Raw genomic sequence first — 26,863 nt, 5'->3', positions numbered from 1 at the left:
CAGCACGTGTCAGCAGCAGGCTGCTTTGGTTTGCATACAGACGTAGAGAGAATCTTCCAGCCAACAGCACTTGCCTAAAAGCTTACATACAAGAGACATACAAAATTTTGCAAGCCTACATGGTTATGGTGCTGCCCCCTCTTTCTGGAAATGTACTTTAATAAGTCAGTCTAAAGATCAGAGGAGTATTAGCTTTGTTGAGTGAAGTGAGTCAGAGACCTACTCTAATGATAAGATCAGGGCACCACCAGATTCTGTCTTGGAAGTATCTGGAACCGAAAACAAAAATTGCAAGTACACAGCTACATTGTCTATTGTTACACTTCAGAAGTAGCCCATTTGTGCAGGAAGCATTTTTAACAACTAAATCAATAATAAAAAGATAATCCCTCTTAAGTTTACTTCCTCTGTCAAGAGTCCACTTCACTATTGTGTCTGATGAGCTTTGGAAGAGTCCTGCTGCAAATGCTGGTATTAAATGTTTGTTCATTGTAGTCAGTTGTCCTGTGGCCTTTTCTGTTGCACTAACGATTACAAATTAAGGTAACAAAGCAAATTTTTGTGTTTTTTTTTTTTAATTTTGCTCAAGCACTGACTAGTAAATATGTAAGAGTGCATCTACAGTTTCCTTAGAAATTGTGTACAAAGCACTGGAAAGCAGCCAGGCAGATGTTTGGAAATGGCACATTCACAGACTGAAAATTTAACTATTTCTAGCCAGGCAAGACTGAACAGCAGAATCAGACCACTTAATTTGAAATATTGTTTGAGACCCAGCTATGACTGAGAAACATCTATGACTTTCATCTCGCAGTACTGACAGCTCAATTCTCACATAGTTCCTTGCTCTTCAGTGACAGGCTGCTATACAGAACTGACAGGTTAAGAGAACACAGCACTGTGGTAGATCAGACCCACAGGTTTAGATGAACATAATGCAAACTATTCTTGTGTCATTTATCTTACCTAACGCCAACTGTCTCAAAGCACAGCCATTTTGAATACATGACCAAGCTTCTCTTACCCTGACATGGCAGCAACCTTTTGCAACCAATCCAACACAGATTATTTCTACTGCTGCAGATAATGACTGCTTTTCCCAGTTGCTCTGACAGCAGCCAGCATCTAAGAAATATGTGCTGTTATTTACTCAGTGATGTGACTGAGACCCTTCCATTTGCAGTAATTTTTCGCATGCTCATTAATGGAAACAGATTCAGGGAATTCTGCTACTAACACTTCAGCCTAGAGATAGGAAGGCACACTACAAGTTTTTGTAGATGAAAAGGAACAACTATAGAAGGCACTCTGCTCAGCCTGGAATGTGACTGGAAAAAACTGATAGGAGGAGTATAACACTGACATACAAGCATGGTTGCCCTTCACATAAATGTTATTAAATCTACAAAGATGCATGTATGTCAACCATTTGACAACTGATAATACTTGCAAGGAAGATGTGTAGCATCCACACTGTAGATATCTTAGCATTCTACATATACCAGATCAATAAAATCCACTAATACAAAGTTCAGACATGCTTATGTAGGGACTCCAAAACAGAGCTCAGTCAGTTCCCAACAAATAAATCTGCCTTATCTGAGAGCAGATTATCCACAGACAAGTCTAGGAAGATACAAAATTGTTATTTATATTTCACATTTGTCAGTATTTTTATATATACTCATACGTATATGTAATTGTTTGACATGACCAGTTCATTCTTTATCTACATATCTGTATCCCATAGTCACAGAAAAACATGAGCTGTGCCACTCAATTTTGATGGAGCAGAGAAATTGCACAGTGTCCTCATCAAAACTCCTTCCCCCAGTTACCCATCCTGGGCAATGTAATACATTTAATTCATCAAAATTCAGAAGCTTCTCCTGCTTCAGTCACTTTGATTGATGTCATTAATGACAGTGAACCACAGAACAGAGTAAATGGTGAGTGACAACATGCTGATGCAGCCTCCAATAACACATGCAGGATTAAACAAATGAACAACAACCAAAAAAAGCCTTAGAACTTACTGTCCAAAACTTTATGAAGTACTGCAAGACTGTAGCAGCAACAAACAAACAGTACAGTAAGGAATACATTAAAAACAGGAGGAAGAATTTGTAGTTAGAAAATCCCACACAATTATTCACCCTAGAAGGAGGGGAAAGAGAAAGAGGTTACTAAGATATACAAAAAATAAAACAAACAAAAACCCCACAATACATTCAGCTTTTGCAGAGCAAAATGTGTATGATGTCAGTGATATTTCCAAAACACTCTGGCACTAGTGTTTCAGAAGCATTTTAATCCACTATTTAAAAGGAAATTTCTTTCCTCAGGCCCAAAGATCTGGGTCTCCCACATAAATTTTGCCCCCCAGGATTCTGAATGACAGGACATGAGCTGGCAAAGCGTTATGATACAGACAGTCTATATAGGAAGCATCTCCCACTACAAACTAACTGCAGTCCCCACAGAAAGTAATTTGAACCTCACCATCAATTTCATGGCGAGGATGCTGCTTTGGTTACAAAACCACCTCTAAGTCAGCTACTGCTAGCAGTGTTTTCCATACTGATAGCACATAATATTTTTACTGACTACTAGTGAATACAAACTGCAGGAGAGTAACTGTCTGAGTGGGTCATACATATAATCTAGAATACAAAAATGACTCTCCCAGTGCAGTGGGTATCTCCTCTCCTGCTAACAACACCAGAGTAAAGAAAAGAAAGAAATGCCTTTTCTCACAGGTCTTGTTAATGCCAAGATTCTCTATATGTAATTCTCTATACAAGGAGAAATTGCACAATTTGGATTACTGGGCTTACAACTCTACACTGCAACACACATTAAGAACAAGATTTATTTCCACATATTAAAGAAGTTCTGTGAAAATCAAGGTTTATTTAGAAGTTGCATTTTGGAAGCAGCATCTTATTCATCATTATTATACTGACTTTTTTGGAAATAAACTTACCATGGACAGTGGTGGTCCATTTTTAATACACATCTGAAAGAGATAATTTCCAGCAGATTAAGACAAAAATTACATTTTCTTTCTAAGACACATAATTTTAGCTTCTACAGTTTTGGGTGCTGTTTTTTATTTTTTTTCCCTAGTATTTTGCCCCACTGTATCTTTTTCAAGCTCTCCTTGATCATACCAGTTCTCTATTACAGCAGCCATCCTTTCACCCCAAAGCACCACTTGAGATGCAGAAGAGTTATGAGGAGAGTTTCTTACATTAGCATGGGGAGCATTACTGAGCAACACCGTGTACCAGTTCATTAAGCCACACTAGTTTTATGTGCATGCTGAGAAAAAAACATCTGAAGGATCTTTCAGGGCTGTTTGGATAAGGTATGTTAGCCTGGCATTCACTTCAACTAAGTCTACCTTAGGGCTATTTTTGTTACCACTTTGTTTGCTGCTTGTTTTTTTAAAGCTAATTGAGGAAAAGAACAGCACAAAGGGTAATTTGAATAGTCCACATGCTGTTTTAATCCAGTTTTAATGTAAAGATAGATACTACACATTTCAGATACAGAGACATTCATTGTATTTGCTAACAAATTTGATTTTAGCCAGAAGATGTGTATTTGGTTCTTCAGTTAACAAGATTTCCTCAAGCTCAGCCTACTGAAGTCTAATGCAAAGCCTCAGCCTTCAGTGCCTGTGCAGACTCCTCTGACAATTCACAATGAAAAGAGGGAATAGCAGTGATGTCTTTGAAATGTTAAAGGCATGTGATTCTACTGTCAATTTTTGAGATAAACATTTCTAACATTATTAGCGGAATACATCTGTTTCAAGGCTACAAAACTAGATACAATGAAACAGTTCAATAATAAGCATTTGCTGGTGCTGGTATTTCAGACCTACCTTTTTTTACTTTCAATCCATGATTTTTTACTTTTTAATTAATTTATGTTTTAATATAAGCTTTGTTTTACAAAGCTACAGGCATGTTTCCTAAAAAGTTTTGCCAGTTTAGACAATGGGGCTCCCCCACAATATTGCACCAACAGACTGAACTGACCCACTGAAGACATGAACACACAAAAGTGATGATTGCAGGAAAGAGAAAATCTGTAATTCCAGATTCAGACACTTACACGTCACACGCAGAACAGTGGTGGCAGCGGTCAGGTTTGATCAGCTGGCATCGATCACAGTATCTGATTGCTGCATTCAAGTGCAAGGGACAGGTCAGTAGAACTCACTGGATTTTATGAAAGCTTTCCCCCTTGACATTAAATTAATCTTCAAAAAGACCTTCCTGCCCTCCCCTGCCACTGCTGTTCTCACAGACTGTCATGTGCCTAATCTCATTTAATATGTAGTTTTGATTCTTTAAAGAAATGTAACATATGACAGTATTCAAAACCATCTATTACTATTATACTGAGTCCATTTTCATTTACTCTTTGACTCCCAAGGCTTCCCATCCTTCACCCTCTGGCACTGATCCCCCTTTCACCTCTGCACAGGGTACTCAGGCATCCCACTGTGAAACTACATTCTTTCAGCAAGTCAGCCTTTGCATTGAGTTTCTCTATCCACTTCACCAAACAATTCACCAGACAGTTCAGTAAATCAGTTCTTTCTCATCTTTCCTGGGTATTTTTAAACAGACCTTCAGGCTTTTCTCAATGGAAATAAGAGACCAGCACAGGCAGTTTGAAAGCAGGGGAAAAGCCAACACCTACAGCTAAACAGAATTGGTAAGAGCTGGCAACAGCTTCTGAGACCACTGCAGGAACTTAAGGTTGTGATTCCCTTAAAAGGAGGCTTGTATTTAAAAGAGTGTCTTTAGACTTTATTTGGAAAAGTCACAGTTAACTTCTGCAATGGTTATTCCAAATAGTTTAAGTTTTTGGAAACTCTACAGGATTGCTAGTTTCAAGAAAGATAAGAAGATAGATACACATATAAAAGCTATAGATTTTTAAAGAATATACATATGCATAAGACAGTACTTTCACAGATCATTCATTTATAAATTGGAATAAAATGCCTACATATACTAAAAGCAAATGCAGAAATACTAACTTTGTACTGAATTACAGATGGGAATGAAATAAAAACTATTTGTTTTTTAAATCGCAAAAGTATGTTAAGATCTTAAGTATATTTCTCTTCATGCTGAATCAAAACAGCTCAGAAAGAAAAGTTTAAATGGGGATAAAAGTGATTATAAAATTGAGCAACACATTTGAATTTCCGTATTTCAAGCTATCTTAGCAATATTTCTTTGCTGTGTTTATTTTATAAGTACATTAAGTACTTATGGCCTTATCTCAACATGCCATGGCATTTGCAATACGTGCTTAATATATTGTTCATTCAATGGCAACAAATGAATAAACAGCAACTTCAGGTGCACAAAATTATCTTTACATCTCACCTCTCGATGCTGTTGTCGTATAGATAGGCAAGTCTTTAGCAGCTCTTCTCAAAATCTCCTGCTGGGATTCTGGTCTCTCTTCTTTTTCATATTGTTCTTTATCAGCTTTTGACAAGCAGAACTAGGAGGGATGAAGAAAATGGATAGGAGGGAAGAGATTAATTATTACTTTGTTTTCCAAGGAAAAGACCTTTTAGGTGCCCCCACCCACTGACCCAAAAGCGCCATGTGTACAAAAAAAAGAATGCTACAGGAATTACAGGAGATCCTTAAACCTCCATGTTTCTGGACGTATTTACAAGAAAATAAACTTAGAAGTAGTCAACACTAGTCTCAAAATTCTTAAGTTCTATTGAAAGCAACTTCAGCAAAGCCTGTACAGTTTGAGAGTGTGTTACAATTCTGAGTACAGCCTGACGAGCATTCCTGTTGAAACCTCACTGAAATGTAAACCTTTACCAGAAAAACCTGGAGAGCTTTTACTCATTTGTGAAACACTGTGGTATCCACTGAAATAGTATTTACCAGTAAGCCCCACAAAACCAGTGTGCTGACAAGACCCTGTGCAGCAGGGGCTGAAATTACTATTTCCTTTGGTATTTTTCTGTTTTGAAGCACTTCTAAACTCTGAGCTTCCTGCATGGACTACAAGAGCCCTCTTTATGAACACACATAGACAAAGCATTCATGGTAGTGAGTGGAAAATGCTGTGTGTGCAGCTGGAACAAAAACTGGCTTAGTGTGGTTTAACATGACCCTATTTTCCTACCAAAAACACGTGCATGATTAGTTCACATGGATTTTCCTCTCATCCTGTACTTTTTCCTCTTTTGGATTACACATCAGTTGGCTAGCAACACTGAAGACTCCACTTACAGAGAGGAGGAAGCAGTAAGACATTGCTGCAATTTCTCTGTGCTATTTGCTAACCCAGAATGCAAGCAAGATGCCTCACAGCTCACAGAATCTAGTCAAGCCTCCTGTCACATATAGTATCATCTCAGTTATTGAGCCTACCCACCCTTCAAGGGTGAAACAAGAAACATGTTTAAATAATACCCTTTTAAATAACCAGACACTAGAATTAATCTATGCAAAGGGTAAAATTAAAGTTGAACATCTGAGCCATCACCAAGAGTTTGACCTCATTATGTATATTTAATCACTCAGATAGATATTTATTCAAGTATGAAAACTGGAGAGGCTCACATCAAAAGTTTAAGACAGATGTGAAGCATCATTCCAGCAAACAGTGGCGCAATACACCTTAATCCCTACTACCCTTGTGAGTCGGCTAGGTGACCCAAGGCCTAGGTGACCCAACCTCAGCAATCGAGCAAAGGTTGCAACAAACATGAGTACTCCCTCTAGATGACATTTCAAGGCAAACAACCAATGCACAAAAAAGGAACCAAATAACAAGATTTAAAACCTTTTAAATTTGTCCATGTAACATCATAGTATTACTCCAAAAATCCTGGATAGGATTTTGGTTTTCTGAAAAGCTACATTTCTGTTCTAATTTCAGAACTTAATAGGGCCATGAGACCACAGTCTCCTAGGACAATAGCAGGATATGTTCAAAGGCATCAAAGTTGTCTGTAACCACACAGCAAACAGAATTCCCAATGAGGTTCCAGCAGTTCTTATTGAAAACAGAAAGAATCCCTTTGTTTCCTTCCTCTTTCTGGATCTTGTATAATGCTGATTGTTCTTTCTTAGGACAAATGTACAGGGATTACACTAAGACAACAGCAGCTGCAGAATCTTTTTTTTAGTTCAATAGTAAGATCACAGGATGCTAATTGTTTTGCAAGAATGGCCAATTTGAATGACTAAAAATATATACGTTTACACTCTCACACAATGGAGGGATTCTGAAATCATGTTTGTTTTTAAGTATAACCAGCATAAATTAATCACTGGTACAGGAACAGAAGGGATTTGCCCAGAGACAGAAGAATTGGTGCTGGGTTTTTAATTTTTAAAAAAAAATTGGTTGGCAGGTTGGTCTTTTGCTTTTTAAAATTTTTTGAGTGTGTTTTTTCATTGTTAGATGGGATGGGGTTTTTTTCCTCCTTTTTTCCTCTTTAAAGCTAGCTGTAGAAGAAAATTTTATTAAATCTGATCTACCTCCACAGTTAATATACAAAAAAATTCATTACATGCCATATGTCCAAGCCATCTCTTTCACTTGCTGAATACGAAAAGATTGCTACATCATCACTGTAACTACAGGAAAAGTACTGTCAGAATAAGTTTGCTATTAATGAAGAATTCAAGCAGACAGTAAAAGTTACTAGGCATTAGCATTCAGAGCAGCTCCTGCTCATATAATTTTTATAAAACCTAGAATAACACCATTCAACCACATTTGAATTAGTTAACCTGCTTAGCTTTACAACTTTCCTGCAAAATCATCCAAGAAAAAGCAAAACCAAATTAGCCTGAAGATAAGTCCCTTTAAATTTTTAGGTTTAGCAATTCATAGAATCATTTAGGTTGCAAAATACATCCAAGGTCATCAAGTCCAGCCATTAACCCTGCACTGCTAAGTCCACCACTAAACTACATCCCCAAGTGCCACATCTATACATGTTTTAAAACCTCCAGGGATGGGGATTCAACCACCTCTCTGGACAGCCTGCTCCAGTGCTGGACAGCAAGCCTTTCAGAGAAGTTTTTCACAATATCCAATCTAGACCTCCCTGGTGCAACTTGAGGCCATTTTCTCTCCTCCTATCCCTTGTTACCTGGGAGAAGAGACCAGTTCCCACCTGGCTACACCCTCCTTTCAGGAGTTGTAGAAAGCAAGAAGGTCTCCCCTGAGCCTCCTTTTCTCCAGGCTAAACAACCCCAGCTCCCTCAGCTGCTCCTCATAGGACTTACCCTCCAGACCCTTCAACAGCTTATTTTAGAGCTTTTGCTTAGCTAAACAGCAGAATAGTGTGTAGTTTTTTACACTTTATATTCTACAGCTTTAACATACAGATCTCTAAGCCATAATCAAGCACTACAGAGCAGTGTTTGCTTTTTCTTCAAAGCACGGGAAGAACTTTTCTCAACAATGTTTAAGGCTGACATTAGCACTGAATGTCAGTCTTGCCAAAAACAGAATAAAAATTCAACCCCCACAGAGCAACCAATGCCTCAAACAGTTTAGGCAGTTTAAAAGCTTTGTAAAAACAAGGAAGAGAAGGGCAGTATTTTAAATTCAGTGCCAGTATTTAATCCTTACGTACACACACATTAGAGAAAATAGAAAACAAGGTAATCCATCTCAGGCTTATTGGAATTATTATGGTTCTTTTTCAAAACAAAACTTCTTACAGTCATCATGCATTCTTTTGCTATTATATAAAGCATCTTCATGTAGTTGCATCTCAGTGCTCCTAAATCTTAACCCTTGACTAATAAGTGGGCTCAGTTCTCCAGGTCATAAGTCTATATATTGCATTACTACGCTTTCTTACCCAAAGAAAGGTCAAAACTGTCTAGAAAGGAAATACAAAAATGTTACTGTATTTCATGTCTCAGTTTTAAAAATTCCAGGTTTCAGGCAAGCTGCTTCATGGCATAGCACTGTACAAGACTGCCAAACTTCTGATGATTTAAACACATATTTCATATAAGGAAATGTCATTACACAAAGTATACAGTATTTTAAGAGTAACTTGATCATTTTCATTCATGATGCACTGTCATGCTGTTCTATTTTAGATAATGAGAGGGGAAAGGTGAATCACGCAGTACTGCAAACAAATTTCATCACTGAAAACAGTTCAGCTATTTATAAAAACAGCATTGACATTTTTCTAACATTATATTTACCTCATTAGAGGGGGTTGCAGGAGATGTGAAAATTGTCTTCCCATAGGACCACAGAAACATAACAAATGACAGATGAAAAACCACAAGGTAGACAACTGCAATAAAATACAAATAAGAATTTGGTGAATATAGCTGAAAAGACCAAGAAATTAACCCCCGATCTCTGAGGACGGCTGAAGAGCTACAGTTAGCACTCTAGGACTTTTCACTTAAAAAAAAAATTAAACAAACCCCCACCCTCATTTCCCAAATGTGATAGCTGCTCTTCCTCAAGGAAATAATATGCTTTTATCATAGATTCACAAAATGACCTTGAACACTTCCCAGAATGGAGCATCCACAACTTCTCTGGGCAGCCTTTGCTGCTGCCTCACCACTCGCAATAATTTCTTCCTAATACTTACTATAAACCTGCCCTCTTTCAGTTTGAAGTCATTCCCCCTTGTCCTACCACTCCATGCCCCTGTAACACATCTCTCCCCAACACTCTGGCAGTCCCCTCCAAGTACTGGAAGGTGCTATTAGGTTTCCCTGGAGCCTTCTCTTCCCCAGGATGACAAGCCCCAGCTCCCTCAGCCTGTCTTCAGCTGGAGAGGTGCTCCATTCCTCTGATCATCTTTGTAGCCTCCTCTGGACTCACTCCAACAGGTCCATGCCATTTCTGTGCAGGGGACCCCAGATCTGGATGCAGCACTGCAGGTGGGGTCTCAGCAGAGCAGAGTAGAGAAGCAAAATCCCCTCCCTGCCTGCTAGCCATGCTGCTTTGGATGCAGACCAGGACACATTTGGCTCTCTGGGTTGTGACTGCATGCTGCTGAGCCACGTGGTGGCTTCTCATCAACCAACACCCCCATATCTTCCTCCCCAGGGCTGCTTCTCAATCCATTATCTGCCCAGCCTGCACTTGTTCTTGGGATTGTCCTCACTCATGTGCAGGACCTTGTACTTGGCCTTGCTGAACTTTCCAAAACAGATTTTGAAGGAAAGTACAAATTGACTAAACCATACCCCCACCCCCAACCAACCCCAAAAAAATAAAAAAAACCCACCAAAACAAAAAGCCCCCAAATACAAAAAATCCAAAACCACAAAAAAACCCAAACCCCAGAACTGAACACAGCCTCACGTCTGGCACGTGACTAACCTTTTATGGTAAAGATGAAGCTGTGATTCTGTTCTAGATTATCACAAAGTAATTGATTATGTACTGACCTACATAATTTAATTTAATTTCTACTTCTAATAGAAACAGCGCAGTACTGTGCCATTACAGAAGGCACTGGTCATCAATGACAGTTAGAATCCCAAAACAGGAGTTTGGAGAGTACTGCACTCCAGTCATGCTAGCTGTCAGTTAAAGATTTTCTTATTATCCTCTTTCAAATCATCTGAGAAATACAAACTGGAAAAGTCCTATTATAGTCACAGTGGCAACAAAATGTCACTGGCTTTAGTAGGGAGCTCAATCAATTTACTAATGAGTGTGTGTGATACAGCTGTCCTAAAGACCAGAAATCCAGACCTTATGATCCAGGAAACTCCTTCCAATGTTGTTTCCTCTAATGGTTTCTTTTACCACTTGTCAAGAGGAAAAAGATCAGTTGTGCCAGAACAGCAAGTCTTAGAAAAGTCGTATTAAATATTTATATTATCTTAATTTATATTATCTTCAGTTGCAGGAAGTAGGAAACTTGACCTACTTTTGTGTACAGTTAGAGAGTCCTTTAAGAAGCTGTATGATGTACTTCATGGATGGCAAAAAAAGCTCAAAACTTTGGGAACCTCCAACAGCTCAGAAAATGCTTGTGTACAGTCACAGAAGACATGGCTTTAATTTATCATCTTTCATGATTTTTCACTGTTTATTGCACTGAAAACAAACAAACTGCATTTGAACTTTCTTCAGAGAATTATGCTTTTTACCTTTGCCTCTGATTCCTCCAATCTTAGAGGCAGATTTGGCACATTTTCAGCTGTGGAGCTGACTGAAAATGCAAGAAACAAAATTTTTTTCTAAAGCCATCCTAAAACTGTTTCTTGATAGAAAAGAACTTTTGTATTACTATAGTAGGCACTGCATAATCAGAAATTCTTTTATTAAAAATATTTTTATACTCTACATTCAAACACAATGTGGTTAAGCAATTAAAGCATGAGAAAATGGTTTGGAAGAGAGGAGAAAAGGACAGAAAACTGGAGTGGAATCAGTGGCACAGATCAGAACTTTAGCGGAGAAGAGGGCAAGAGAAATTGAATAGAAGGAAAGAGGAAATGAGATACAGGGGAGGGCAAGGCACAGCAACACTAAATCACCCCAGAATTCAGATTCTTTTGAAGGATTATTTTTAGTGCACACACAATGCGTCAAACAGCAGAACCTCAAAGCTTTGCCACAGACTGTAAACGCCCCTAAAACCCACAGAATAACAGGCACCATGGCTGGCTGCATCAAGGGTACAGATCTGTGCTACCAGTATTTATTAGACAGAGGCAGCTAATAAAGTGCTCCTGCACTCTTCATGTAACTGAGATCTTGCAAAGGGCCACTACTCAGAAGCCAGTGATGGGCACCACCCAGGGAAAGACCCTGCAATTGGCAGTCCATACTGGCTTCACTCTGAATAAATTCTTGCTTCTTTTCTTACTCCCATGCTGTCATTCCTACTGTGATTGCACATAACTGTCCTGTCAGTGCTCCCCAGGAAATGAGAGGGAGGGAAGATTCCATTTTTGACAGTTTTACTTTAGCAGTCCATCTACCCACCACTCTGGGTAGCAGTAGCTGCTCTACAGACTACTCCCTGAAGCATCTTGCATCTGTTCCCAGTACAAATGAAAACCAGAATCATTCCTCATCAGCTCATTTTCTTGTAATTACAAGCCAGATGGAAAATACAACAAAAACCTCAAACCCCAATATCTGCCAATTTAGCCAGATTTGGAGTCACAAGGAAGTCCTGGCTAAACTAAGGCAATCCAGGACTCTCGGTGTCCTGCTGCGACCAAGTGAAGTCAGTGCTCTTTAAAGGCACTGATGCACACTATAGCTAACTTATGGCCTCAGGAAGACAATGTCTTAAGACATGCTCTCAAAATCCTCCTAACAGATGCTAAGCCCTCCTAATATTTGCCCTTAACATTCCTGAACCATTTTTAATACTACTTCCAAGACAAAGTCAGATTACAGAGTGGTAATAATATATAACAGTAGTATATTACACTGTTAAAAGAGATTCAGAGTTGGCTTTATTGCCCTACCCTAATGGATATAAAATAATAATATAAAATTACAAAGAAAAAGTGAGCCTTAATGGCGCAAAGAAATTGCCACTAATTTAATAAAAAGTTGCAATTATATTCCAATCATTTTACAGCAGTAGTTATTACACTGAAACATGGAGCAAAATATGCTAAGATGCACGTTATTGATTCACATAGCAATGTTTCTGGTACTTTGGTCTTTTGACTCTTCCGATGCTGATTCCTGGCTATTGCAAATTGGTTTGTAAGAACTTTAGAAAACTTATGCCAGCTTTCTTTTCAAACAAAAAAAGACTTCACATCCTATTTTAAAATCCACCTTCATGGCTGAGAAATTCGCACATATGGGATGCCTATGAAATAATTCAGAATGGGAGGTGTAAGCAGCGTGCAGGTGAAGGCTATTAAGAGCCTAATAGTCAGGTTCCAGTGATACTGTCACTCTCATTAATTAATCTTGCATTTTTCTTCTCTGGCAAATTTAGAAAAACCTGTTTCAGTCAAATAGGCACTGCATTTGAAATAAATGAAGAGATTTGACTATGTAACACAAACATCGCTCTGCCTGGCTTGCTTAACTGAGACATGGATCTTGCCCTTCCAGAAGAAATTAGAAAGTAAAACTTATTCATCTACAGGTCAAGAGAAAGCACAGCAGCAACTTGCAGAGTTTTGTGATGTCTAGGTAAAGCCCCACTGCAAAACGGGATGTAAAAAGCCAGTGTAACACAAGCTCACATCCTGAATGGCTTACAGTTTATTTTGAAGGTTTTCCTATTCTTTCAGTTCTCCATTAGAAGTTGAAAAACAACAAATTCCATCAAGATTCCTTCTTTTTACAGTCTTCTGGTAGATGTTCGCCCAGAAGAAAACCGCCAGATTAGCTTCCAGTTCTGTGCTCTTTTGCAAAATACTTATGAGATGAGAACCTCTTACCAGTCTGAAATGCCCTCTGTGGACAGTTAAAGTGCAAATCTGTGCTTAATCTACCACTCATGCTCCCCCATAAGCTGAATTGAACTCCCAAACAAATATCCCAGCTATAATATGCTTGAATTTTCTTTGGTTCATTTGTATCTCTAGCATTGAGTACTACTACCCACTGTAGCATATACTTGCTAAAGCCAATAGGAAGATTAAAGTTTGTCAAAACAAGGCCTCAAGCACTTGACCTGGAAATTTAAAATTATAATGTGTAGCCACTTTTGAAATGGTTGTGTTTTGCACAATTCTAACCCCTTAAGAATGAGGTTCTGAGGAATTTGGTAAGCTATTTGGAAAATACTAAGCAGTACAGCAACAATTCATCCTCTTCCAGAAGTCTTTCAGGTCACAAGCCTAAACAGAAAATGGAACTGTGGATCTGTTGCATTTTCTGTTCTCAGGCACTCATTTAAAAATAATTGCAAAACTAAATCATGGCTGCATTACTTGCCTTAGTTACAGGTCTTGTCATCATCCCAAGTTTGTGGTATTAGAAACAAAACAGACTCAACTGTACAATATTTACCTTGTTTCTTAGCACTAATCTACTCATTAGACAGAGCTTACACATAAAAGAGTACATTTAAACTCTTTGTCCCTTAGGATTTGCATGCAAAGCAGCTATTCACATCTTAAAAAAAATTTAAAATTACCTTTTTCTGCAGTTGAAGAAATAGTAACTGGAAGAGAGAAAAAAAAAATTGTTAAGTAAATTCATACGGAATTAAACATTTGGCTAAAAGTGAGATGTATGAGGCAATGGACTTGTTCCAAAGTGTACATAAGGTGCTAGCAGAGCCTTCCCACCCAACACTAGGGTAAAACAGGAGTCAGTATTCCTCCTGTCAGCCCTTGATGCTTGGTCAGTTAGTAGAAGATCTGAAGAGATGCAGTTCCCTGCGCTGATGAAGTGAGCACACTCCACAGAAAATAATTAGACAACATTCATGCATATTCCCCTTCCTATATACACCTAACTAATTTTTCTGAGTCAACAGCTAGGCCAACAGGTGTAACGCTGGAAAGCAGAATATGAAATTAGAAGTTCTTACAGAAATCCCTGTGAAACTGTTCCATGTAACCTGCCTCCTTCTCTTAATTTCCTCCCCTCTTCTCTCTTCCTGTCACATACTATTTTTCGCTTCCCCCCCCACCCCCGACCTGAATTCTTCAGGCATAGTTAAAATCTCTCCACTTCCTTTTCTCCTATAGCCTCATCTCCTTTTATGCCAAGAGCAAATTCCATTTTTCAAATCTACCTTGTATGCTGCCCAACTAGTACATCTTCCTGCCCTCAGGCTCCTCCAAAACCTTTGCACTTGGTTTATCAGTTCAGGTATGATGATGAACAGAGAGTGCTGTACTTGTTGGTTGCAGTGTTCATCACTTCCCTTGCTGGATCTTTTCCTTGGACACTGAATTACTGAAATTCAATGAGGAATTCAATCTTTTCCCAATGCCATCTCACACAGTAAATTTAAACTTCTGGTCGCCAGCATGAGCAAAATGTTAATAGAGCACACCCAGCCTCCTGCAGTTTACTTCACTCCACATTGTCTCCCCTCTACCAGCTCTGACATTTCTACTGTCATTAACCTGTGCAGCAGTTCAAAAGAGCCTTTTCCAGATGCACTGTAAAACCTTAAATCTACAGGGTTTGAGTGTGCATTGCAGACTTCCTTCTGAAGGGCTGCTTTCTTACAAAGGTGGTATTTGTCATTTATCTGTAGATACCTACAGGAAAGGGTCTGCAACTATATTATGCAACTGTGCCTCTTTTTATGGGCAGCAAAAGGCATAACAAGATGATATCTCAATGTACAGATGACCCCTTTTTGTTCAGGCATGTTTTAGGTTTTTTTGTTTTCTTGCCCCCCTCCCTTTCCATTAAATATCCAGAATCTGTGAAGTTAATGGAAAATGTTCCAGTTCCTTCCACCTAAAAAATGAAGAAATTACCATTTGGAATAGAACGTTGGCTTCAAACTCAAGGAGGTCAATCCTAAAGAACAGCTTCATTTCACATTAGTTATGCATACCTGCACAGCCTGCTTCTGTGTTTCTGTCTGAAACTCCACTGCATGCTTCAGAAGTCAAATTATTTTTAAAGCAAATCCTGTGAGTGTTTAAAATTTTACTAATGTGTTATTTCTCCAGTTAAAACTTTTTCAACAATGGAAGGAGAAGATAAAAAAAAGTGAAAAGTAAAATAAGCTTGGAGAGTATGGTTGTTTGCTCAGCTTAAAAAAAATACTAAAAGTACTTTAGATTTAGGTTTGTCTTTGTCTCCTCATATCTTAAACAAACACCTCTGCACATATTCATAAACATTTCCTTGGACAAGAAATATAAAAAAGTTCCTAATTATCCTCTGTTGGGAGTGAGAGAACACAGTTATCTATAAAACTTCAGGAAATCTTTTTGTAAGTAATTCTGGTTAAAGCACTCCTTAATTTGTAGCCTTGTTTCTGCTCTCAGCACAAAACAAAACTGTGAGCCAAATCTGATGTTCGAAGATGTTCAAAATAATGAACAGGTTTTACAAGCAAAAACAAGACAAAAATAAAAGCATAGTATTTTATCACTTGTGCGACTTCATCAAAAAGATTCTTTAATAACCTTCAAAAATTTAATTAAAGCTTCACAGCACCAGGAAGATAATTTCTCTTTCATACATAGGTCCCTTAGGTTAGAATGCAGTTATTAGACTGTGTAGAACCAATTTTCATTTGAAAAACTCCTGTAATTTGAGGTAAAAGCCAACATGGAAATATTTCTGACTTTCATCCTGTCTTAACATCCTCAAATGAAATAAAAGATGTCCAATTCTCTGTCTCAGAGGTTCATGCAAGTTAAATGCTTGTTTCTATCCTTTTTGCTGTTCTAATGCACATTGTCAAGTAGATTAAATGAACAACCCCACTAGTCCAAGTGTTGTCAAACAACTGCTCTTTTGAGGATTTAAAATATATTGCCACACCAGTCTACTGACCAGCTGCAAAAGGAAAAATATTCTTTGGATTGGTTTCTTAGTATTAAGTTTCTGGTTTTGTGAGAAGACTTACAAAATTCTACAATGATATTTCTAGGGAAGGATAAAATATGACTAGACGTGTTTAGACAGTGAAAGCTGCAGTTTACTTCAATGCAAAGAGCTCAGAAGCTCCAGCACACAGAGTTTTAACTATGGCCTCAGGACTTCCAAGGATTCAACCACTCGGCACTACAGCTCCAAGGGATTTGGACAAAGTGAACGAGCCCTGTTTGTCTGACTGCAGTGCAGAGCTTTACCTTGGCTACCTCAGGGTTTCCAAAATCCATCTAAGGAAGGAGCTCAGCAAATGTGCTTGTAAGTAGAGGCAGACAGGCCTACACTGAACTTCATGCTGCTGCAGCTTGCCCAGGGATGTACAGATGCAACACACTGCCAGTTGGTCCTGTACCATTGGGCAGCTTACGCACTGGACCTCCCAAAGTTTTGGGGTCCCTGCAACATGAAGCACACAATTCAAAGTCTGTGGGTTCACTTTCTACAGAATACTACCTCCAAAATACACCACACAGCCCTTATTAGGCTGGATTCAAATGTATTTTATGACTCTGCTTAGAGGACAAGCAGAAATTGCAGGTTTGACTTTCAAAGAGGAAGAAGTTGTCTTAGCTTTCATTTAGACACCTAGCATCACCTCTGACAGCAAAGACACCTTTTCCTTCATGACCCCAGTTGTTGGTTACACTTTCCTAGATATTCGTCCTCACATTGTTGTCTGTTATCTTTCATCTCACCTATGTCACAAGAATGAAAGAGGCAGAAGCCTAGAGTTTATCACAGGAAACAATCCTGCAGACACAGGGACATCATTAGCTGTATAACAAATGAAACTGGGGGAAAATGTCATTTGTTGGAAGCATTCCTCTTGGAGTGTGAATTGATAGAAATGTCAACTTCAGAAAGCTTTGGAGCATTTTTTAAGCTGCTTCAAGGAAACCTCTCAGAATATCTCATCTCTGAAAGAAAAAGTATGTTTAGGAGCTGGTTTGCTTTTACTTTCAGCTTGTTTTCCAGGTTGCTATGAAGTGTTCAAGCATCTTCCAAGTCACTGCATAATAGGAAAAAACCAAATCTCCCTATTCTGACGCAAAGAGGTGCAACAATCTCCCAAGACCTTGCAAGAGACATACTAAAATACAAGACATTTGCCTTCAAGCTTGGAAGAACCACTCCCCTGGCCCCCATCACATCTTCCTACTCCCTTAAAAGGCATGTTCAAACCATAGCTAGATATATTTCTTGCAGAGGAAGAAATTCAACTCCAACTAATACAGAAGTATAGAAAAGGACAAGAACGGATCTTGTTACTGAAGTGCTATGCTTACTTCCCCATCCACGCCCACGATGGCTCTTAGCAGGAATCATACTTTGGTTATTACAGCCTCTCCACAAATTTCAAAGTAACATTCACATTTTGGCTGACATTCCTCATGGGTGGGAAGAAGGAGTGATAAATGTGCAATTCCATCCCTTCACCAGCTGTACAGTCTTAACTTTTCTCAGCTTTCAGGGAAAAGGGTTAAAATAAATAAATATACACACACATATATACACACACATACATGCATACACACACTCAACGTATATTTCCAGAAGTCACCAGTACTGAAATTCAACAGAAACCCCCCACAGGCACTGCCCTGTCTGCACAGGCAAGCATCACTGACATCATCTCACAAGTTTAATTTGTTCAGAAAAATGGCATTTTATTGAAAGTGTAACTTAGATTTATGGTTACATAACTTCCATTTGCAAACGCAGACCTTAATCACTCACAAGGAGCAAGTAGAAACACTATTTACTGACACAAGCAGGACAATGGGTAAATTTCCTTGAGCAAATACTCATTTGGCTTCTGTTACAGGGCAGCAACAGAACATGAAGACCTCAGTCCCTTACTGCTGTTCTCTAAAAGCCTTCATTCTGTGACCTTTCCACACAGTTATTTCTTATCTCCCAACTGGCAGGAACTCACTAGGTGCTCTCCTCCCTTCACAGCTGGGAGTCGTTTCAGACAAAATGACTCAGGATGACTGAGCTGACAGCATCATGCAGCCAAAAGCCAACGCAGGAAGATGCTGCCAGGCTCCTGCTTAAAGGCTATGAGGGTCCAGGAATCCCACACTCAACTGCCCCCATGAACGTCCTTCACAGAAATTTGAGCCATATGAACTTAAAATTGCTTTATCTTCATATGGTGCTAGACTGATATATTTCAATTCCGGATACCCAGAAGAGGACACAAGTTTCCCCACTCTCAGTGCACTTCCAGGGGATTCAGAAAGCAACATTTTAAAGAATGGTGATGCAGAAGTGGCTCCACAGGCCTTTTTGCTGTGCCAGCACAGAGAGTCACATTGCCACACCATGTGCCTCAGAAGCAGCACTGCCTGGGGCTGGTCTGCAGAAAGGCTGCACCATCAGCCAGGTCTAAGACAATACTTGTCTCAGAGCTGTGACCTGTGGTGGACAACTCTTGCTGCAAGGGTTTATCAAGTTATCCCTCTTAACCATCTACCCACTCCCTTATGGCAGACAAACAGAAAAAGTGAGCATTCACCTTCACAGACACTTGGGGTGACATTTGAGCTACCAACAAAGTCAAGTTTGTGGGAGCACAAACACCAGGGCATTGCAGGGGTGAAAGGGGAACGGCAGTGAATGGCCTCTCACTGTCCTGGGTCATGCACAGTCATGAGAGGGGAAGGAAATGCTGTCAGGGCCACTAATGCCTTAAAGCACATGAGCCAGAGCTCCAACTCCTCACACACCCTGTGCACAGCAAGAGCACTCCAGAGAGCTGCCTTGTGACTTCAAGTGATCACAAGATGATGCCTTCAAAGGCACCGCAGGTAGTGTGTGTGTTTGTGAGAATTCTGGGGTGGGAGGAGGAAGGAGGAAGAAAATGCACCCAGGGAAAAGACACTCTGGTACAAAGGGGGATGCTCTGTGTTTTATGACCTCTGCATTTTCTATGCCCATGATCACCATGCCTATTACTACAGCATTCAAAGAAGCACTATCACAGGGAAAGGTAAAACAAATTAGTGTTTCAAATAAGGCAGTTCAAGCGGCACTGCAGAATGTTTCTGTTATTTGTTACCAGCCATCGTTATGATTTGTTTTATGGTTTAAACAATATGAACATGATTCTTTCACTAGAACAACTAATTTAGAGCAGCCAGAGGCTTGCTGCCCAGAAAATATTCTCTCATCACAATAATAAAGCAGCTTTTTATTTAGCCAAGATCTTTTCAGCCTCAATGCAGAGAGTACATGCATTAATACAAACAGTCTACAGCAGAAATTAGCATAAGCAATGCAAGATACTTCTTGGGTGCTGAGTTACATTTAGAAATGAATTTAGCTATGACAACTGAAAAGATTTCTGCCATGTATTATGGGAACAGTAAATTCTGTGCTATCACTTCCATAGCTCAAAAACATAGCTACAAAGGCAGCTGACTTCTGGAACTCACCAAATCTACAGATGCCTCCTTGCCTCTGCATCGACAAAATATTCTTGAAAGTTATACCAAAGGTCTCCCAATGGTCTTCTCAGCAAGGGTGCCCACACTTTCTAAATGACTTCAAAACCAAGAATTACACTTGGTCAGCATGCAGGATGAAGGGTTTCCAGGTCTTAACCTCCGTCCCACACTTGATTCAGCACCAACTATAGCGTATTAAGAGATGTAACAGCATAAATAACTAAAGGCTTTTTCTACATACAAAGATAGCATTCAGGTCCAGCAATGTATCAGGTTTGTTGTCCCTGAAAAGCCTTATTCCCCAAGAAGCACTACTCACTTTCAATTTACCATAATTGCTCAAAAACCCCCTAATGTAACTTGATTTTCTTTAGCTACTTAATCACCATTGACACTGCTCATTCTATTTGCATTTTGATGGATTTTAAACCTCAGCATTACTTCTACAGACTTTCCTCAGCTGGTTACTCATATTACTGGACTCACTTCATTCAATTCTTCACCAAAAATTCTGCTTTATCGTAACAGTAACAGCTTTATTGTACAGTAGCATGGAAGTGCTGTACATAAATAGTTTCCAATATTGCCTTTAAGCTATCAGACAGAGCCAAATGAAAGCTGGTTTCTTTTCAAAAAACAAAGAGAGCTCTTACTCACATCAGTCAGCGAGCTGTGCTCTCTCTGGCACATCAGGGAATAGGAAAGACAGAATTGACAGAAAGTGGCATGGAAACTCAGAAGTATCTGAGTGGAGCTAGCTAATGTCCATACCATTAATTAATTACACTTATATTTGAAGGAGGGCATTTATCCCCAGGTTGGCCAGATCATGCTCATAGTCCTACACTCAAGTATCTGCACATGTGCAAATGCTTTTTGTGTTAGGAATAACTCCAGTAGTTCTGTAGCTGACACTACTAGGACACTTACAAGACACAGGAGTGACAAACAGGATAATCAGCTGGTGTTGACACACTGCCAGTATCCTTATATTTTACAGAGCTGTCTTACACACCCTGCACAAGATTAGGTGTTCTGCAGGTAATACAAGAAACTGTCAGTATATTTAAAGTAAAAACCAAAGCAAGTAAAAATCCCACCCAACTAACATACATTTTCATAACAGTATTTTTCAAGTTATTAACAATATACTAATTACTTTTAATAAGAACACTACTTTGCAGTTTGGGTCTGCCAGTCAATACCTGCCTTGAATATAAAGGTCACTCAAAGCTGACTGTCTTATGACTCAGGACATTACTAGTAAATCCATTTACTTCTACACCAGACAGATGAAAATAAGCCTCAATTTATTCATTCCACCCAGCTGTGAGGTATGATGGCAGGAGAGCAGTGGTGCCAGTTCATGGAGAACAAAAATTCCAGACACAGCTGCTGTGACCTGCAGACCTGAACCCTCTCCCAGCAGTCAGAATCGTGAGCAGCCGGGATGGACTTGCTTTGTTAATCAGGCTTCATGTGTGGTTTCAGAATCTTCCAAAACCGGTTGCTTCCTTGCTTACTTACTGGCCTGGCTCGCAACAAGTGTTTCCCCAAATGGGAGGATAAAATCTCCTTGCAAAACTCTGTGGATAAAAATCTCCTTGTAAATCTCCTTACAAAGTATTAGGCACTCTGTTTTCTGAGGGGAGGATTTTGCTGTCACCAAGTTCATCGAGTAATGGAAGAAATCAAACTGCCCAGCAAGCTGACCTCCTCTCATGCGTTATGTTGCTAGATTCCCTAAATGAAGTTTTATGTTTGCAGCATTGGTCAGGTTTGATTGGTATTTGCCACCTGAGGTTAAATATGGAACTACCTATGATAAGAGCTAATTTTCAGCAAGCAGCACATTGACAACAGAGCAGCCAGTAATGTAATTTACATGAACTCTTATCAAGATATTAATAAACCAGCCCTTTAAGGAAGTTTTGTACTGAAAAACATGTAATTTAAAAACAAGTATATTAATAATGGGAGAGTTTAGTGACGGGCAACTCCTACCTTCAACATACTGCATTTGTAAATACTAATAAATATTTAGTATTTTATTGTTTTATTATAAAAATATTCATGGAATAAAGGTTTAAAGACTTCTCATGGTGGGCTACAGAATCTGTCCATGTATGGCTTATCAAGTTAGTTGATAGCAAGTGCTGCCATCTTTTGATGCTGGAGGCTTTGCTGCTTGCTCTTTTAGTAAAACAAAATGTCATACATTAAGCCTTACTTGGACTGAAACATCTTGAGACAAAGCTTGACTGTGGCTAAATCTACATCCTCTAGTTTCTCTGCAGAAAGGAAGAGATAACAGCACCTCCCCAGGAACATAAAATATCCAGGTGTTGTAGAGTGAAAAAACCACCGGTGATAAAAGGACAAAGTTTTGGATACAGGACAAGATAAGAAGGACACAATTTTGTTGCACCAGGTCTCATTAAGTACCAGGCTACTTAGGAATATGAAAGTGACAGCACAAAGACTGTAATAAGCCACTGCAAAGGGATTTTTTGGATACTCCAGAACATTTAGACTAAATCTTAGTATTCCAAAGTTAACAGAGAAGCAAGCATACAAAAGAGCAGAGCTTATCATCCATAGAGATCTCATTCAGTAACTATTGCTTCCAGCAAATAAAACCAAAAAAATTCTCAGAGCTCACCTGCCTGCTGACAGTTCACCACCTATTCTTGGAAAGCATTAATTCAGGACTCTAAGGAGGTCAACTGAAATACTATAAATCCTAATGCAGTGTGTGCCAAGGGGAGAAACAGTTCTCCTACTGCCTCTCACAGATGCATTAGGGCTCCCAGGGCAGAGCAGTGGATGTAACACAAGAAGGCTGGCACACTGCCTAACACGAAACAAGCAGGGCTTGATGCACACATGACACTAAGAGAATTAACTTCTTCTGTCATCTTCCTAGGCTATCACAGACTGTAACACGGTTGCAATAATATCCATGGTTGCAGGTAAAGTACTTGAGTGGGGCACTCTGGTAGGAACTAATGTTTGTGAAGTCCAAAAAACAACTGCTGCTGGTTTAACACAAAAGTCAGCAACCACAGGGAGTTGTAGGAAGTTATATCAGGAGAGTGATTATTTCTAAACACCTACAACTAAGTGTGAGTTGGCCCAGATCCTTAAACCTGTTGTCTCCTGCGAGGCTACAGAGAAACATCAAATGGGATGGGAGCAGGGGGTGCATCCACTTGTCTAGAGACTACAGAGAAGCTGTACAGCTAGAGGAAAGCACTGTCACATGGTAGGAGACTATCACAAAGCCAGGTAGCTGAGGCATGGAAGTGCAGCTCCTGAGGCCCTGCATGTGCCTAAAAGCTCTCATAGGCCATCGTTTCTGCCCACAGATTCCCATTTCCACTCTCAACTTGGCAGTAGGGTTTCCTAAGTGGTTCTGCAAGTAGTGAGAAACACACGACATCTACAAGTTTGAGGATGTTAACAGAAAAAAGCCATACAAAAAAGAAAAATAACTGAATCTAGTACTCAATGGTCTTTAAGCTTTTCATTGTCAAAATTTATAATTAATATAAATTATGAATTATTAAAAAAGTTCAAGCATGCTCTGTACCACTTGCTGCTTTAGCTTTATCTCAGAAGGTATCTACCATGGAACACAGCCATAATACAGCTGTATGCAATTACTAAGCTGAACTCAAGCTTTTTAAAAATACAATTATTTAAACATCCCCCCACAAGAAACTTAAGGAGCAGCAGATTAAACAGATTAAAATATACACACACTACACATCCCCACAAAAATCCTATGCATACATTGCATCCTTTTTCAGATACTATAAAAAACCACTTGAGTGTTAGTTGCATAGGATTTTTCAAAACAGAACAGAAACCAAACTCTGCTCCAAGTTTTGGGCTCCTTTGCAATGTTCAGGCTAAATCGGCATGTCACAAATCAACAGACATGAAAACCTACAATTGCAGTACTGTGGAAACACTCTTCCTTTCTCTCTTTTTTAAAATCCAAACTTGACAAAGCTGAAAGCAATGACTACTTGTCATGAAGAATGGTACCATAACAGGTTCTCTGCATTCACACCCAAGACAAGGCAGTGGATGAGGTACTTAACACAAGTTTGAAGTCTACCATACACAATTGCAAACCAGCTTATACAATGACTATCTGTTTAGGTCTCTTCAAACAAATAATGTCTGTTCCTCTGAAGGTTACTTAAATGTAATCCAAACTTTTCATTTTTTCTGCACTGGCAGCTTGCCTAATTCAAGATGAATTACTTCCAGCTCTAAATTTTTTTTTGTCACAAAAAGGCTTTAAAAAGGAAAAAAACCCAAGAACCCAAACCAGTATCTCTGTGCTTAGCACTTCACAAGGGATGCATAAAAATCCCCTGCACTGGAGACAAACACACATCAAGATGCACAAGTGAAACACCACAAACAAAAGAATGCTGCTTTGAAACCCTCACTCAATCTCTGTGTAGATTATATGATTAAAAGGGTTCTGTGCTTCACGTTTAAGACAATGTGCACCATCTATAGCACCAGCCAGACGGCTGCAGAAACAGCAAAGGCAAACTGTGCTGCTCTTGTGATCCACTTGTCTTTGACAATCTCACAAGACAATTTTAGGAGTCAAAAGAAAAGATGAAAAAGGAATGGATGAGCCATTTGGTCTTTTGGAAAAAAAGGAAAAGCAGAGGCTTGAAACACTGCAGAAACTTCTAGTACAGATAAGAGAAGACCATCAAAGATTAGACCACTGAAGATTGTAAGGAGAAGGAAAAGCAGGAGGAGTGGCAAAAATCTGGCTTGTTTCTTGATGCAGGAGAGGAGGAGTTAAGCACATCCCACAGAAAACAGTTCAGTGACAGCAGAAGGAGGTAATATTGGGGAAGTGGCTAAAAGAACAAACGAATTTGTTACAGTCTCATTATCCCTTTATACCTGATTTACACCTTGGTGGAGATTCAGCTTGCACAAAAAAAGTGGTCTGTACTTACTTTCCAAATGTTTATATTCGATTTCATACATTCTGATGAGAGACTAATGGATATCTTATTACAGGAAGACTATGCACCAGCTGGAAGAAGTTATTGACTGAGATCAAAACTCCATAACAGCCATTTCAGGAACCTACAGTTCATAACACTCGTAAGGAAAGCACATGTTAAACCAGCATAAACTCTTACAGTTGTAGGACACTGCTGAACAAACAGCAATGCACTGAATGGGTGAAAAATGAACAGCATGACCCTGCAGCATTTACAGGTATGATTTTAGGCAATTAGAATCTATCTTACTCCCCTTTTCCACCACAGTCTTGAGTTCCAAAAGTAAAAGCAGGTCCAGTGCCATCCAAGTATTTCAACTATCACAGGTGTACGAGAACACAGCTCTGATGCTCATCTTTTAACACTGTGAATTCTTTGATTATGAAAAGCCTATCTACATAAACTCATAAAAATATGAGCTGATAGAGCACAAAGTTTTAATTATTGAAATTTCAACAGACAGAATAACCTGAAGTTCACTGTATACAGAGAGTCAATGACCTCAAAGTAATGTCTACTGCAAATATACACTTGAAATTCTGGTCCTTTTATCCACAACGTCTTGTAGGAAAACAGACTCATAAGTGATGAAGTAACGTAAACCCCAATTAAAAGTCAAAGTGACATTTACATCACTGTTCTAACTCTAGAGGCATACAGAAATCTCCTCCTGCTGTTACCAGAGAAAAATTTGAGAGATTTTCCATAATCTTAAATACTCACGCTATCCAAGCCCTTTCAAAGCAAGAAGAAAAGCTTTATAGTCCACATCTAAAAGACAATAAAGAAGCACTTCAGGAATGAGCAATTGCAGCTACAAGAAAGTAAAACCACAGGAAGAGTTCCTGCTTTGGCTCAGACACTTAGCTCCTTGCTTTCCCTAAGCCTCTTCTCTCCCGACTCCAAAGGCATCCTGCCCATGGACCAGTTTCAGACAAGTGTTGAGGCACAGTGGAGGTCTCACACGAAGTATGTGCCACTAAGTTTCATCAAAGCTGTTGGATGGTAGAAAAGACAAGCCCACACTCCCCAATAGCAAAGAGCTGCTCCGAGCTCAGGCACTCATCTTCTGCCTAGTCCCCTGAGCAAGCTAAGCAACACCAAACTGGCCACTGCACCATGCTTCTTTTTGACCAAATGGTAATTAGGGATCAAGGAAAGATTCCAATTACTGCAGAGCTGTCAGGAATGGTTTAGCACATGCAGGGGCTGGGGTGGGCAGTGGAGACAGAGGGCTGGGAGGGAGAAGAGGGATGGAGTCCTTCTGATGACAGAAAAAAGGGCAGACACAAGATTTTTTCATTAGAGGACTGCCAAGTGAGCAGATTTCATTTTCATATAAAAGGCACATGCCCACCTGACCCTATAAACTAATATGCCCAATACAGTGCAAGGCACCATAGAAGATAATCTTTCTCCTCAAGCTGAGCACTTAGTTTTCTGATAATTTGTATCCAGTCTGAGCACCTCAACAGGAATTCTAATTATTTATAATAACAGAAAAGGTTCTCATTTAAGATGATAATATGCATGTTTATGCTGAGGGATTACAACAAAATGAAGTCTATGCAGAGTGGTTCAATATCTGTATTTTTAAATTCATGAGAGACACATAAACATAGTTAACTGTAACTAATGATCTAACCTGTTTAATTTGCCTTCCTTTTCTTGAAAGGTAACCCTCTTTTCCTACGGGAATGCTTTTTATATGTTTAACATGCAAATGTTGTACTTCAGTGCAGGTACTTCAGCTTCTCCTGTAGTCTGCAGTCAGAA

General features: G+C 39.3%; 1 protein-coding gene across 5 annotated transcripts in view; it reads right to left on the bottom strand.

The window, feature by feature from the left end:
- Positions 1-26,863, bottom strand: part of ZDHHC20 (zDHHC palmitoyltransferase 20) — a 47,138-nt gene that overhangs the window by 15,711 nt on the left and 4,564 nt on the right. For 3 of the 5 annotated variants that reach the window (XM_085063017.1, XM_085063026.1, XM_085063044.1), the window contains exons 2-7: positions 14,147-14,173; positions 9,249-9,343; positions 5,418-5,538; positions 4,126-4,195; positions 2,987-3,019; positions 2,037-2,157 (exon numbers count right to left, since the gene is read on the bottom strand). In XM_085063017.1, coding sequence (XP_084919143.1) covers positions 2,037-2,157; positions 2,987-3,019; positions 4,126-4,195; positions 5,418-5,538; positions 9,249-9,343; positions 14,147-14,173 — 467 coding nt within the window. Of the gene's footprint in view, positions 1-2,036; positions 2,158-2,986; positions 3,020-4,125; positions 4,196-5,417; positions 5,539-9,248; positions 9,344-10,948; positions 11,094-14,146; positions 14,174-26,863 lie in introns of those variants that run through there. The other 2 variants (XM_085063052.1, XM_085063036.1) reach the window with 2 other exon arrangements.

This window comes from Lichenostomus cassidix, chromosome 1 (assembly GCF_008360975.1).
Source record: "Lichenostomus cassidix isolate B80296 chromosome 1, HeHo_3.0, whole genome shotgun sequence".
Lineage (NCBI taxonomy): Eukaryota > Metazoa > Chordata > Aves > Passeriformes > Meliphagidae > Lichenostomus > Lichenostomus cassidix.
The sequence above is the reverse complement of the archived record's forward strand: the minus strand, read 5'-3'. Positions and strand labels throughout refer to the sequence as shown.